Source organism: Limulus polyphemus, unplaced genomic scaffold (assembly GCF_000517525.1).
Source record: "Limulus polyphemus unplaced genomic scaffold, Limulus_polyphemus-2.1.2 Scaffold1262, whole genome shotgun sequence".
NCBI lineage: Eukaryota > Metazoa > Arthropoda > Merostomata > Xiphosura > Limulidae > Limulus > Limulus polyphemus.
In genome coordinates, this window is record NW_013666872.1 from 239,139 (window position 1) to 254,252 (window position 15,114).

Here is a 15,114-nt window from a genome sequence, read left to right on the forward strand (position 1 = left end):
TGAATGGTAATTTATAATCAGTCACAAGAACGTCGAATCTGAATCACTTGAAAAAAACACGGGGGTGCTTAACTTTTTTCCAGGTGTATAGTTAAATGATGCCTGGGAATTAAAAATAAGTTAGAAAGAGGAGTCTTAATACTGTATGTCTACATCTAATGCAATGCATTTATTTGTTGTTTTTTATTTTGAACTTGTACATATTAATTCTGAGGTGGGCAGAAAATGATTAGTAACTTGTCTTGAGTTATACATTTTTAATTTAAAATGGGAATCATGTACATTGTGTAAATTATATCTGTATATTTTTTCATGTCTAATATTAATCTGTAGGAAATTTACACATGTGAACATGATAAATTTGTGTTGAATTCCTGTCATAATAAAGATTGTTTGCATATAATTGATTATGATCAATTATATGTAAACAATATTCATAATGATTTGGAGATGTTTTCAGTGAGAATATTGGGAAGTTTCTCTCTCTCTCTCTTTTTTTCTCAAATTATAAACTAGACAATAGATATCACATTTGGTATTATTAAAAATGTCATGCTTCACCAGTTAACCCTTTCCACACATGTCATGGGACAAAGGCCATATTATCACGTTTGTTGACTCTCATTCAAAATTTTATTGAACTATTATTTTATATATATTTATGTCATTAAGATTTGTATCAAACTGTAGATTATAATTCAACTTTTAGTATTAAGATATCTTTATTAGTATTTAATATCTTCATTTAAAAGTAAATATTTAAAAAAACACACCTAAACATTAATTTTTGTGTGTCACGTGGTATGTTGAATGCAGCACTGGTTCAGATTAGATGCTTGTGATGTCAAAATACAAAGTCTATGGTTTTGTACAAATTAGGAACTCAAATTACTAATATTGAGAAGCTAAAATATAAAATAAGAACCTCCTATCTTTTCTTTTTGCTGAGATATTGCTTATTACTGAATCAAACATAGTGACTCGTCTCACCTCTTGCCAATTTTGGAAACGGTCTCTTATATACATTTACTTCTATGTATGACATGTGAATAACCAATTGAAAGCTCAGAATGTCCCCCTAGTGGCTTTCTCAGCCATTTTCATATATAAAGTCATTATATCTTTCTTTTGATACAAGACTGCATAGTGGTAAGTTGAGTCTTTAGTCTGCTTGAAATTTCATATTTTTTTTTACCCAAATACAGCCTTGTTACTAAAATTGATAAACTATAATTGAGTTCTATGGTATCAATATAGTAATTTATGATTTTGGTTATTCAAATGTATATATAAAACCTAAAAAAAATTATTTTGTTTCACATCCTCCACTTGCAAAATTTGATAAGGCTTACCAATTTACGGAAAGCAGTAAACGAGTACAAAGGTTGGAACTAGAAGAGATAATTGTTTGTTTTACTTCTTTATTTACTGTTCTATTTTTTTTAAGAAAAATAAGTTTAAGAAGTTATTTGGAAATAGTAATAATCTATATACATATATATTGCATATTTGAAAAGTGACTGTATTTTACAAAATACTAGTCCACTAAAACACATCCAAGACAGGTCATTTTGTAGAGACTAAAGGTCAGTTTATATTATTGGATACGGTAACATGAGTGCACGTGTGCTGCGTCATTGTAACTTCTGTATCGTTAGGCAGGCATGGCTGAAAGATCAATATAATAAAAATAATAAATATATATAAATGTATAATTTTATGAGATTTAACCTATTTAGTCTAAACACTTATGTTTTCGTGTTGTAATTTATAGTCATTCTAGAACGAAAAAGGCATAATTTATATTTATTTCCTAATTTGTTATGGTGATTATGAAATCAGTCAAATCGACTGAACTCATACAGATATTCGTCACTGAAAATATCAGATAAAATATAGTTTTTTAAAAAAACGTTTGATAACTATCTGGGCATTTTAAGGATTTCGCATTTCAAATTTGCAATGTATTTTTAATCTTAAAATGAAAATTACTTAGCATGTTGGATAAGCAACATAAGAAAAGAAAAAAAGGCATGAGAAAAACATTGCTTTAGAAAAAACCAAAATTAAATATCTTATTTTTCAAAACTACATACTTATAGGACCTTTCATCTCAAATTTAAAAGAATTTCATCCGCTAGCTTCATTTTTGTAAAGTACTTTCACAAGAGTTGCATACCTGCTTACAATGTAAGTAGGTCATGGTCAAAGGGTTAAGACATTCTACGCCTAAGGCATTTCACTTCTTTGATGAAGGTGGCTAACATAAAGTCGTAAATAATTCCATTTTGACTTTTACCTACATTTAATTGTTTCATGCCATATTTTTGTCAAAGCTTAGCCAGTATCAGGTTGTTTTAAAATGAAGGCACTTAGCAGGTGTCTGATATATAACCTCAGTGGAATATCAGATTCTTAGTTTTCTGTTATCCTCTTTTCTGATGTTGTTGTTTTTTGTTATATTAGAGGTGGACTTGGTGTTTTTCATTCATGTATATAGTTTAGTGATGTACAGTTAGTTGCCTGCCAAGATTGTTTGTTCCATTTCCACTTCTTCATTGTTAGGTCTGTACATTGATAATCTAGAACCAGTGATGGAAATGGAGGTACACAGCGTGTACCCCTAGTTCTCAGTTTGCATTATTTTTCCCATTGGTCAAGTTTAGTACTACTGAAAATGTTTATTAATCCTGGTCAAAGGCCATGTCATTACGTTTGTTGACTTACATTCAAAATTCTATTGAACTACTATTTTATGAATTGATGTCAATATGTTTGGTATCAAATTGTGGATTATAATTCAAATTTTTGTATTATACATTAGTTAATTTCTTAGTTTAACTATAAATATTAAAAGAAGAAGACACCAAAATATTGATTTTTGTGTGTCACGTGGTATATTGAATACAGCATTGGCTCAAGTTATATGTTTGTGATGTCCAAATACAAAGTCTAAAGTTTCTTATGAATTAGGAACTCAAATTACTGATCTTGAAAGGCTAGAATATAAATGCTTTCTATATGCTTTTTTATACCTATTATCCCACTGCTTTTAATAAGTGTGTACCTAGTTCCTAAAACCCATTTTCTTTCCTGCTAGTAACAGTATGAAGAAAGGATATCAGTTGAAAACTAACGTATACAAATCACCACATACAGAGTCGTGCTCATTGAAAGTTCCTCTCCAACCTTGCATAATTATTAGATTTTCCTATTCTTCTGTAGGTCTATACATTGATAATCTGATAAATGTAGCAAGAAAAGAACTTGGTTGGGAAGTAGACTACAATAGAGAAGCCTGGTGCGCTAAAAGATTCAAGTAAGAGTTCATGATATTAATTATTAATATCTTAGTTTATGTTTTAGCTTTGTGGATGTCACATCATTAAGTGAAATCTTATGTTTTTAAATCAACCAATCATTTTTTCTGATTTCTTGCATGTGGAAACTCTGAATGTGTTCACTTTCTGCATTCAATATGGATCTGCTTCTGTACTGAGATCGCAAATTGCAAAAAACATATTTCCTTTCATCGCAGTAACCAAAACAGTCTTGAGCCAAATCAATTAAATATATTTGTTCTACAGTCAATAGTATGTTAAATTTCAACCATTGTTTGTTCATACATTTATAAATATTTTGTTGAGCCGCAAAAGAAGTGTTTGAAATTTCTCTGGATTGATACTTTACTTAGTAATGTATATATATATACTAGTGATAGTGTGTGTATTCTGAACCTATTTTATCATAGAAGAACAGTCAAAAATGTTTTATACATATTTTTATTTCCCAGAATCAAAAAGTTGTAAAGGTATGATAGTAATAAAAGTATTATAGATAATTATAGATACCACTATATGTCACATTATCTAACTTATATAAAAGCCAAAATGCATTTATTCAGGTAGAATAGTTCATTTAATGCCTGCCCATTACGATTTTAGTGATAGGTACAAGGGGTCCATGAGGGGGTTTGCCGTGAAACCTTTTAAATGTAGTAAATGTTGGTATGAACTAAAGAAATTAATAAATAAGTCTAAAGTAAAGACATAGTGTGAGATAATCTAGCCTACACCCAAATGCATAAAATTTCAATTCAATTTCAAACTTAAATAATAAAAACAAATAATAAAAAACTCTGAATTAATAAATCAACAAATATGTTTTCAATTTTGTAGATTATACATTTCATTTTATACTTTCAGTACATAGCCTCTTAACAACAATATTAGGTTATACTTTTATTGCTAAGGAACATGATATAAAACCCATTGTTTGAATGCATTGTTACCAAAATGCACTAGCTGTTCTATATATTAGAAGATTTTAGAACCACTCTTTTTTCTATATGTTCTTTTACTAGATTGCCTCATTAAAAAGATGTGCATGCACGTGGATAAGTAATAATACCCAGGTGCAAACCCTAAGGGTCCATTTAGTATGGGTGTAAAATTTCAGGTTTCTAGGTTTTTTCCTCTTGGAGCTATTGTGGTCACATTTCTTTTCTATGTGGTTTTTTGCATAAAAAAGATGCACATACACATGTAGATAACTAATAATACCCAGGTGCTTTGCTGGGTTATTAGGTTGATATATTCTAGATGACTATGTCAGTGTGTGTATTCTGAACCCATTTTATCGTAAAAGTATAAACTATCTACTTATCTTGCTAAGCAACATGGCATAAAAGCCATTATTGGAACACATTGTTACCAAAAAACACTGGCTTTTTAATATATTAGAATTTGTTATATAAGGAACCTCATTTTTCTGTGTGTTTTTTTTGCTAGCTTGCCTCATTAAAGAGATGTGCACACGCATGTGGGTGTGCACCTAAATATTATTACTTATCCGTGTGTGTGTGTGTGTGCACAAGCTAGCGAAAGTTCCCGGCTTCGCTTGGGTTATTGGTTTATATATTCTAGATGACTATGTCAGTTTATGTATTCTGAACCTGTTTGAGCATAAAAGAGCAGTAAATATATTTTAAACATTTTTATTTAATTTATCGTGACCAAAAATATTGTTACCAAGCCAGACATTACGAAAGATCAGATTGCAGTTCATTATTAAATCTTTGTCAGTCTTTATTGCACTTTTTTATGATTTGTAGACTAAAGTGGTGACTCTTGCAGTGGGTGAAATAAAGTGTCAAGAAAAATATATTAATAAATATCAATCAAGATGAAACTGAATGGATATATAAAATGGAAATTTCTGATCAAGAGTACAAAAAATAAATAAATTCCATAATGGAAGGAAGTATTTTTAATGCTTTTTCACAACAAAGGTTTGGAAATTGTACAGTGTGAAAAATAAAAGAAAAGGTAAATCAAATTCTATGAAAAATATTAAAGTGATACTAAATGCTGTTAAGTAAATTTTTACTAAGTTCCATGTAGTTTGGTTAAGTATTTTTACTGTGAGAAGGAAAAAATTGGGGGATATCAAAGAAATCACTCAGGGTTAAAAGGTAGTAAATAAATCTGGATGATCTTGTTATAAACATTATTAAGTGCCATTACATTTTTTATATTAGCAGGTATTCAATAGCTATGTATATGTATATATATATATATATATATATTTATGTGTGTGATATAATGGGTTTGGATTTGTTGGTCACTCGTGATAGATCTTCATCATGTTTTTTAAATGGATTTTTGTTTTAATTTGGTAGAAATCTCACTCATTAAGGTCTAGTCTTTATAAATGTGACAAGAATCTTCCTCATAGGAGTTTTGGATATATATATAATAGCATCTGAATGACAGAAACATAAATAAAATGGAGGGCATCAAATATAATAATTGTTAAACCCACATACATTAAACTGTGTATTTCAACAATATATTAAAGTTTGACTTGTGTTTTAATTCATTATTTCTGGACTTAATGTTAAGAGTTTTATGTAGCTTACTAACTTACCATATTAAAAAAATGTAGCTAATATGACAAGAAACTGGTTGTGGGATTTCACCCAATAACAATAGAATATGTGTTTAGTACATTATTTTTTTTAAACTTGTAAAAAAAGTAGTGAATGCTTTTCAAACATTGTTTTTTTTACAAAATGAGTAATATTTTCCATTAAAACTAGTTTGACTTTTCGTTTGACATCTCAGAGCATCTAGGATCAAGTGCAGAAATTAGTAATACAGTGAATTACTGAACACCTTACAAAGGTGTTTGTTAAAAGACCTTACCATTCTTGATTCTACGTATAAACATTTTATATATGTGGTTGAAATAAAATTCATCCTTTTTCAGAATAATTAAGGAAGAGTGAGTATTTCAGACTTTTTCTTGCAGTATCTTTGGTTGCAGATGTTCATCTTGTTACCATATGCTAAAGCTAAGAAATAAAAAAAATATTCATGGCTGAATTAAATTAACCTGTAGTAGAATTGTTTAAGTATGTATTGAAAGGTTAGTGATTTCTGACTTCCATTATGCATTTTCCTATAAGTGGTATTGAACTTGGTGAATGCTAAAGAAATACATGCAAAATATATATGTAGAATTTTGACATTTAACAGTCAATTCATAAGGAAAGATAACTTTTGTAAATGTTTTCAATAATATTTGAGAATTGATATATTGTGGTATTTTACAGAGAGTTGAGTACATTATATTAAAATTAATTTTAAAATGCAAATCAGCAAGTCACATGACAAAATCACAGCCAATATAAAGTTGCAGTGCAACAGCTGGTACCAAAACTACATTTTGACAATACTTGGTGTTACATAGGTAGTGTACCCGATGTTACTGAAAATTTATTGATTTTTTAGAAAGATATCTAGCAGCCATTTCTGATGCAAAATGCCAATATACTCAAATCATAAAAATGTTTTCATATCAAGGACTTAGAAGCACTAAGATGGAGATATCCTTTCTGCTTAATAGCTTTAAAAACAAAGGAATACAAATCATCCAGAAAGAGACCTGCAACAAGACATACTCCAGCCATGGTAAGCAAAGTGCAGTGTCTTGTAAAAGATGAGAATCTATGAACATCAAGGTTAGTGGCAAAAGCTGTCCACGTGTTCCAGGCAACAGTAGGCAACATAATCAAGAATGATCTCCACCTGGAAAAGTAATACAAGTCATACATGCATATATTGCTTCCACTACATATCCATTCAAACATTGCATATCTCAAACAGCTGAAGAATGAATGATTCATGCTATTTCATATGAAGTCACCCATTAAAGTTGTCAGATGCAGCACCTGTGGATTTCTGTGCAAACAAATTATTGAACTGGGCAATGGGAAACTGTGATCTTCATAAAGTAGATGGATTACGGAAAGCCTGCAGGGAAGAGTGATGTCCTTTGGAGACTAAAGCCTTTTGCAATGGAAACTACACTCTAGGTCTATTGTCAAGATGCACAGCCATCATAAAGAGCATGACTGTATGTGGTAATGTGAACTGCCATGATGTGGTGAGGCTCAAAATGTATCTTAATATAATGTATGCAACCTTTAAATTTATGTAGATTGTGGATTAATATAAGATATGAAGAATGCATTAAGAAAATGCATGACATGATTTCTGTCATGGAGATATCACTTCAGAAATATTACCTCTTCCTAGGACTGTGAGCAATTATTTCATGGCATTGCTGAAAAAACTTTTGCACATGTGCCAAGTCTTGTACAAAACTCTCACTCCTACATGTGTTAAAGTATACTGCACTGTCTGTGATGCTATCCAGATAAAGTCCTGATACTCTACAAGGATCATCTATTAATATTTCAGTGACAACTGGAAACACTCATTAATCAGTGATGTTACCACCGTTTAACACCAAATGGTTGATTCCATTCTAATCCCAGCTTCAACCTCATGTTTCAGTTGAGCCTGCTGTTACCACTGGCTGTTTTTTATTTTGGCTTTTCCCTTCCTAAGTATCCCCATCTTCATCATTTCTTGCTTTGTTTACATAGGTATTTGAATTTTTTTCTCTTTCTTCAGTTGTTCATTGCTGAATCATGAACTGTCGTGTTGCCCCAGCCTCCTTTTTCTTCTGCCTATCTTTTCCCTCCTCCCCTAATATTTGTGTTCATAGCAATATTTTTTGTCTGGACTTTGTACCAAACCCTAACTATCATGTCTTCTCAGACCTTAAGAATTGTTTTTCTTTCTCACCCTCATTCTCCTTCTTTTAATTTTTTCTGCTGCTTAGCTTCTTTGCTATTTTTCCATGTGTCACCTTCTTTGCAACTCTGACAGCTTCAGTGGTGAAAATAATACCTACCTTTTCTTCAGTCTGCCCTTGATTTTCTAAGATCTTCCATGGTACTTTAGTTAACTCGATTTCCTTGTTTCTGGATTTATTTTATTGTGATGCCTTACTTTCTGGAGTTATTTCCATCAGTTTTATCTCAAAGATCTCTGTGTGGCACTCTTTCTTTGTGATGAGATTTTGGGGAAGGAGTTATTTATATATTAGAAACTCAAGCTAAGGCAGCTCATCATCAGTAATCTCTGCTCACTTTTCTTGATCCAGGGTTCCCAATATGTATCTCATACTTGGGAACCTCATAGGGATCCATTGCCTTCTCTTGTATTTCTCCTTTCATTTATTTACCTCTCACTTGTATGGTGATTCAATTGGTCCAACACAACCCAGAGCATCCCGCTTCCCCAACCTTGCTTATACTTACATTTGTACACCAATGCCTTTCTCTCTGGTGGAGTGTGGTTCTGGACGCTTAAATCTCTTTCAGGTCTTCTGTCTCTCGATCATCTTTTTGTGATCCATACAACTCCACTGTTGCTTCTTCCATCAACCAACAGGAAGGCATTTGTTTTCTGACTATTCTCTCCTTTTTGGGCCTATGAACACTGCATTAATTTGTTGACCTGTCATGTCTTGGAAACTGAGAACTTGGTAGTAGATCATCTGTCTAATCTAGACTGGATGCCTCTAATAGAGTGGTGTCTACATCCTCTGGTGTTTCAGTGGATTTGTTCCCACTTTGGGAGTATTATTATCAATCCTGATTCTCTACCATCACCACCACATTTCCATTTTTATGGTCACCAATCCACCAGTATTTTGCAGCTGTAGCTGTTGGTTCTCAGAGTTGGAATTGGTCCAGTCTCTTTCTATGTGTTTGTCAATGAACTTGCATCTCTTTCCCAGCCATTTTCTTTGTCTATGTTTTACAGACCTCTTCCAAGCCTTTCTTATCAAACATCCTCTCTATCTATGTTTCTTTTCTTGGCTGGAACATTTGTTTAACTCTCAGAGTTTCCTTATTTCTCCCCATTGGAACCTTTGACCATCTGTTTCCCATACTACCTTTACCTACAGACATATTTTTTTCTACTTTTTATGTGCAGATGTCACATATGCCTTACATATCTTCTGCACTCTTTATTCCAGGGACAGATTGATTTATTTTCAGACCACATTTTCCTTTTCAAGACTTGAGCTGCCCAAAGGGGTGATCAGATGTTTTCTCCAATCACCTCCTTTCCCTTTCTTCATTGTTTAATTGATCCAACCTTGATCACCTCCTTTGTCATGCTTGGCCAGTTCGTTGTCTCATTCATACTGTTCCTTTTCATGGCAGTCAACATTGTCTTTTCTTCCTCACACAGCCACTTTATTTTTCTATATATCTTTATACTGGAGACAATGGGAACCCACACATGGCTGATGTTACCTCACAGAGAATACTTCTCTTCCCTGACATCTGTATTGAGTAGAAGACATCTTTTCCTGCTTTGTGCCTGTAGTTGAAGTGAGGTTTTCTGCAAGAGTGATTCAACAACATATATATTTACCTTCTAGGTCATACTTCAGAAGAAATAAAACACAAAAAAGGGCAGCACCAGTTTGGATCCTACCTTCTTACTTTGCTAGTACTTGCTTCCATAATTTAGATAATTGCATTGTCTATTAGTGTGAAACTGTATGTAGGTGGGATGGTTCTTTGTCAGCCAAGCACCTCTCCAGCATTCTCACCTATGCAACTTTCTTTCTCTTATTTTCTTCTAATGAAGTAAAAGAAGAACCCTTGCCTACACAATCAGGGCTGCTGGGGAGGTTGATATGGAGATTTTTCCTTTAGGTCAGTGTAATCACACTGGTATGTGCCCGAGTGGATGCACCAATAATCGGAAGTAGGGCTGGAATATTTACCTGGAAATGTAGTACAGGCCACCCCTACACTAAAAATTAGATCATTTCAGGTGGTTATGCCAATCAGATAGGTCTTGTATTCTCCTCAGGATGCAGGTTCAGGATGATTCCTTTCTCCATCTGTTTATCCTGATATATACTTATTATGTAATATTGTATGATGTATTTTCCCAGTCAAGCTACAAATGCATGTTCTGCCAACCCCCCAAGATATATGGTGTGGTGGAGCAATCATTAATTTCCAGCCCACATGTGCAACACTTCAGCACCATGGAGGAGATTTTTTTGACAACAATTTTTATTTTACCACCTCTGTTGGGAAACTGTAATTCCATGCATGGGATGGATGTGTTCTCCCACCAAGTGATACCCCACTAGTTGGTGACACTGTCCATGCATTTTCACTTTCTGATGCTATATATTATCATAAAAGAGCTTAACTTACAAGCTACTTTTTGTATATTATGTATTTGGTGCTTTATCTTTAAAAAATACATAATACTTTTTACTTTCAGAGCACTTCTAGACCCTTATCCTGAATTTTTTGTGCCCGAAGTTATTGAAGAGTTAAGTACGAAAAAGATCTACACATCAGAATTAGTCTATGGGACGCCAGTAGACAAGATGATGGATGCTGATCAAGAAACAAGGAATAAAGTAAGCTGCTGTCTATTTTACACATACACACCCTCCCCCAGTTGTAAAAAATACATACACCCAGTGTATAGTTCTATCGTAAGATGGTGTGCTATTTATGTGTATCCTCTCTTAGCATTGATTCACTTCTTGTCATTGTTACATAATATAAACATTATATAGAAACAAAAGGAAGTGAACAAACACTTAGAGAGGTTATATATGTATAAGTTACAAACATTTTTTAGACTACGATGAAAATGCTTTGTGTTGAAACTTACAAATATCCTTTAGTTTGTTATGGTTAAAACATTTAAAGGATAATTGGAATTTTCTGTATTCTAGCTATTCTGTTATTAACCTTTTCTACACTGGGAGAGATGTCACTGACATTCCCTGATTTTTTCCTTCTCACAGTGGAAATACTTAACTATATTATATAAAACTTGATAGTATTTAGTATGGCTTAAAAATCATAAAATTTGATTTAATTTTTTGTGTGTGAAATTTTCAAAATTTGGTTCTGAGAGACACTTTTAAAAACATAACAAATGCTGTTTTGCCCCTAATTAATACCCTTCGGGGGGCATTAAATAGAGACTAATTGGCTCATATGATAATACTTCTATTATAAACAAATATATCTATAATAAGTAGTAGCAAACATAGCCTGTTTATTTCTAACTTTGAGATAAACATCAGTTCTCACAGTAAATATTGTAAATAGTGCAGTAAATATGCTAATAATTGTTTATAAGTGTCAAAAAATCCTGTGAATGGTCCTGCCATGTACCAGATAATCTCCTTTGATCGGCACCACCAAAGTATCTCTGAAGTTTGCTATTATGACAAAAAGTGACATTTAGCAGTTACAAGTCTTATTTTCTGACCTCTGCAATGGGGGGGGGGATAATTAGAGAGAGGCAATACAGTACTTCATTAAACTTAGAGTTTTAAACTTTTATATTTTTGATCAGTAAGCTCAGTGTTATCTATTTAATCAGTTCTGACTTGATTGATATTCATAAAAATTATAAAATTTTGCCAACTGCAGTAGTCGTCATTTCCCTCTATAAATTATAAGAAAAAAAGAAAATGGGTAATGGTGACATATGACCTGACATGTAACTATGATGTCAGGTCAGGCTAGGTAACAGTTTTTTTTGCTAATAATATTCTTCATCAAGATCAATTTATTTCTAATACATATAATTTCTTTTCAGTAAATAATAAGTTATTTTACTATTCTATATTGTTTGAATACAATAAACTTAACAGTAATATCCAATAAAAAGGATTTCAGTTATTTGTTAGTCACAGGAATATTTTGGCATTGCCTTCCATACTTTCTAAACCCAACTAAGCTTACCTGATATCTTGTCAAACAATATGATTTTTGTAGCTTTCAAACAAAAATACTTTTAAGAATGAAAATAATGTCTGAGGAAACTCAAACAAATACCCAGGTTTGTAGTTTGTTCCTAAGTCTTTAAACCTTTACACTAACTTGTTGATGATAGATAAATGAATGTGGTTAGTAGTTGTTTAATCTACTTAATAATTATTCTTCCTTGTGAGTGTTGTGTCTGTCTTAATCTTTAGATGTTGTCCTCACAGAGATGGTTTTGAGACTGAAATGAATGTAAGTCTAATAAGAGCTCTCAAGAGTTTGGTGTTCAGTTAATATTATGCAAATTGTTGCTCATCAGTTATATCTGATAATTCTTCTTATTGATTATCCTTAAATAGCAATAACCATTATATATTAGCCTTTCTATTTTATTGAAGAATTTGTATGTTTGATAGAGCTGAAAGATTTTTCTATTCTTTTGTGATTCATGTTAAATGTTTCCTCATTCTAATGTATTCTATGATTCTCTCTTTATCACTTAGAACTGTTTTTGGTTCATTAGTATTAAAGATTTCAGTGTTTCATTATTGTTTGTGGATGCATACTCTGCTCATCCTTGTTGTTTCACAGATGATTGAATCTATTAACTGTTGCATACTATCTTGGAGTAGGGTTAATAAGATAGAATGTCTTAGCTGTTGAATATTGTTATGAATTAATGAGTGTTACTTGCTTTATTAATACACTAAAATCCCAATAGGGCATGGATTTTACATAAACATCTTGATAACATGCAAAGTTTAAATAGAGGGCATGTATTTAAAATACATTAGTTGAATCCTGCTCATGCACAAAAACTTTTCTGCTCTGAAAATGCAAAAGTGTACAGGACATTGTCTAAAATTGGCAGGTTAGCTTGGGGACATATATAGTATAAATGTGAAATTCAACAGAAACTTACAAGGTTGTATAGCTGTAGAAGAATATCTAAAATGTGCAATTCGGAGTAAAAAGGTGATATGTGATACAGACAAATAGAGACTGAGAATTTACTTAAATACTTATTTTTGAAATTAACAAATTAAAAAATTATATTAAAATTTGACTTATGAACTTCATTTTGATGCCAAATGTGTTGATATATCATAATATAGCAGTTTAACTAAATTTTGAATGCAACTCTATAGAAAGGTCATAACCTGCACTGTGACAATCTCTTGCCAGTCACCTTTTAAATGTAGCATCTTGGATTGCTAATAAAAGTTATCTACACTTAGTGTCTGATATATTTTGTGAATTCATATGAATATTGCTAAAATGTCTTCTAAGAAGTCAGCTCCTTCACCTGCTTGTGATTCAAAGAAATGCAAGTGTTTTTTACTCACCAGGAGAAGGTGAAAATATTACATTGGCTTTGTGTTGGTGAATCAGTTAGCAAAATAGGGCAAGAATATGTAATCAATGTATCAACAATTAGTTCTTTTTGTCATGTAAAATATTGTTAATTGAATGTGTAGTGCATTTGGTTTACTTATTTTAATATATATTTACACATAATCATTTTCAAAACATACTAACCTCCTCTCATGCTTACAGCTCTAACTTGACTTCCAGGGTTTCTTCTTTTGCTCATCTATGCATTAGTCTGATTTTCTCTCGCTTGCTCCAGTCTTTTGTACTCTCACTCAATTGTCCTTGGTGATATCTGTCTCGTGACACTCCCCACCTATGCCAATGTGCCCCCTATATGGTATTGTATATAAGCACCTCATTCAGATAATGTTATCACTTTTTCAAGACTAACTCAATCCCATGTATCTCCCCATCCACACAATGAACATTCATACTAAATTTGGTGAAGATCCATCCACAGGAGGTGAGTAGTGGTAAAAACTGCCAAAATGTCCATAAAAATCATAAAACTGAAAATTTGTATGTATGAACCCAATGAACCACCACACCAAATTTGGTGATCCATCTACAAGGGGGAAAATAGTGGTAAGAAATGCAAAAATACCCATAAAAACCACATAGTGTGCAAAACAGTAAATTTTGTATGTATCTCCCCATGGACCTAAAGAACCTCCATGCCAAATTTGGTGAAGATCCATTTACAGGGGGCAAAATAGTGGTAAAAAATGCAAAAACGCCCCTAAAAACTGCAAAATACAAAACTGAAAATTTGTATGCAACCCCACATGGACCTAATGAACCTCCATACCTGCGAAGTAGTTACATGGACATACAACAGACAGTACTATTATATTTATATAGATGTATGTACAAGCTGAAATACCCATCAACTGATGGGGAATGTTTAAACTGAATTAAAACAATCTAAGTTAACAGCAATCATATATTTCAAAGTATTAACTTGAACATAAACTTTATCTCAAAATTTTAAAATTATAACACATCTTCTTCATAAACAACATTTGCTGTTTGCTTTTTGTCTTCTAACAAATAAAGATTTTGAGGTGATCCCACCCTTGAACATCCTACATCTCATTGACCATGAGAAATGTATGGTTGTTTGAGAAACAATCCAGCAACTTTTATACTTTGACTTTGAATCCCTTTAGAATATTCAATATTGTCTAAAGTGTCAAGTGTTTGAGAATGACTCAATAGGTTGGGAGTAATCAACCAACAGGTTTTACAAAATAGAAATAGGTTTAAGTTTAATTTTGATACCCTCAGGACATTCCGTATAGTTCATAGTGTTTACATACAGATTTTGGTTGAGATTGGCCCAATAGGCTCGGAGGAGTTAGGGTGCAAACAAACGTACGTTTCGTCTTTACATACATATATACACCTGGAAAAAAGTTAAGCACCCCCGTGTTTTTTTCAAGTGATTCAGAATCGACGTTCTTGTGACTGATTATAAATTACCATTCAATCTAAACGTGTTTATCAAATGAAATTATGCATTATTGGGCACAAGAAAACAAGATTATCACCGT

At 32.3% G+C, this 15,114-nt stretch overlaps 1 protein-coding gene across 5 annotated transcripts in view; it reads left to right on the top strand.

The window, feature by feature from the left end:
* LOC106462835 (atypical kinase COQ8B, mitochondrial-like) overlaps positions 1–15,114 on the top strand; it is an 81,097-nt gene that overhangs the window by 50,301 nt on the left and 15,682 nt on the right. For all 5 annotated transcript variants that reach the window (XM_013922798.1, XM_022390232.1, XM_022390233.1 and 2 more), the window contains exons 9-10: positions 3,226–3,319; positions 10,677–10,818. In XM_013922798.1, the coding sequence (XP_013778252.1) occupies positions 3,226–3,319; positions 10,677–10,818 (236 nt within the window). The remainder of the gene's footprint in view (positions 1–3,225; positions 3,320–10,676; positions 10,819–15,114) is intronic.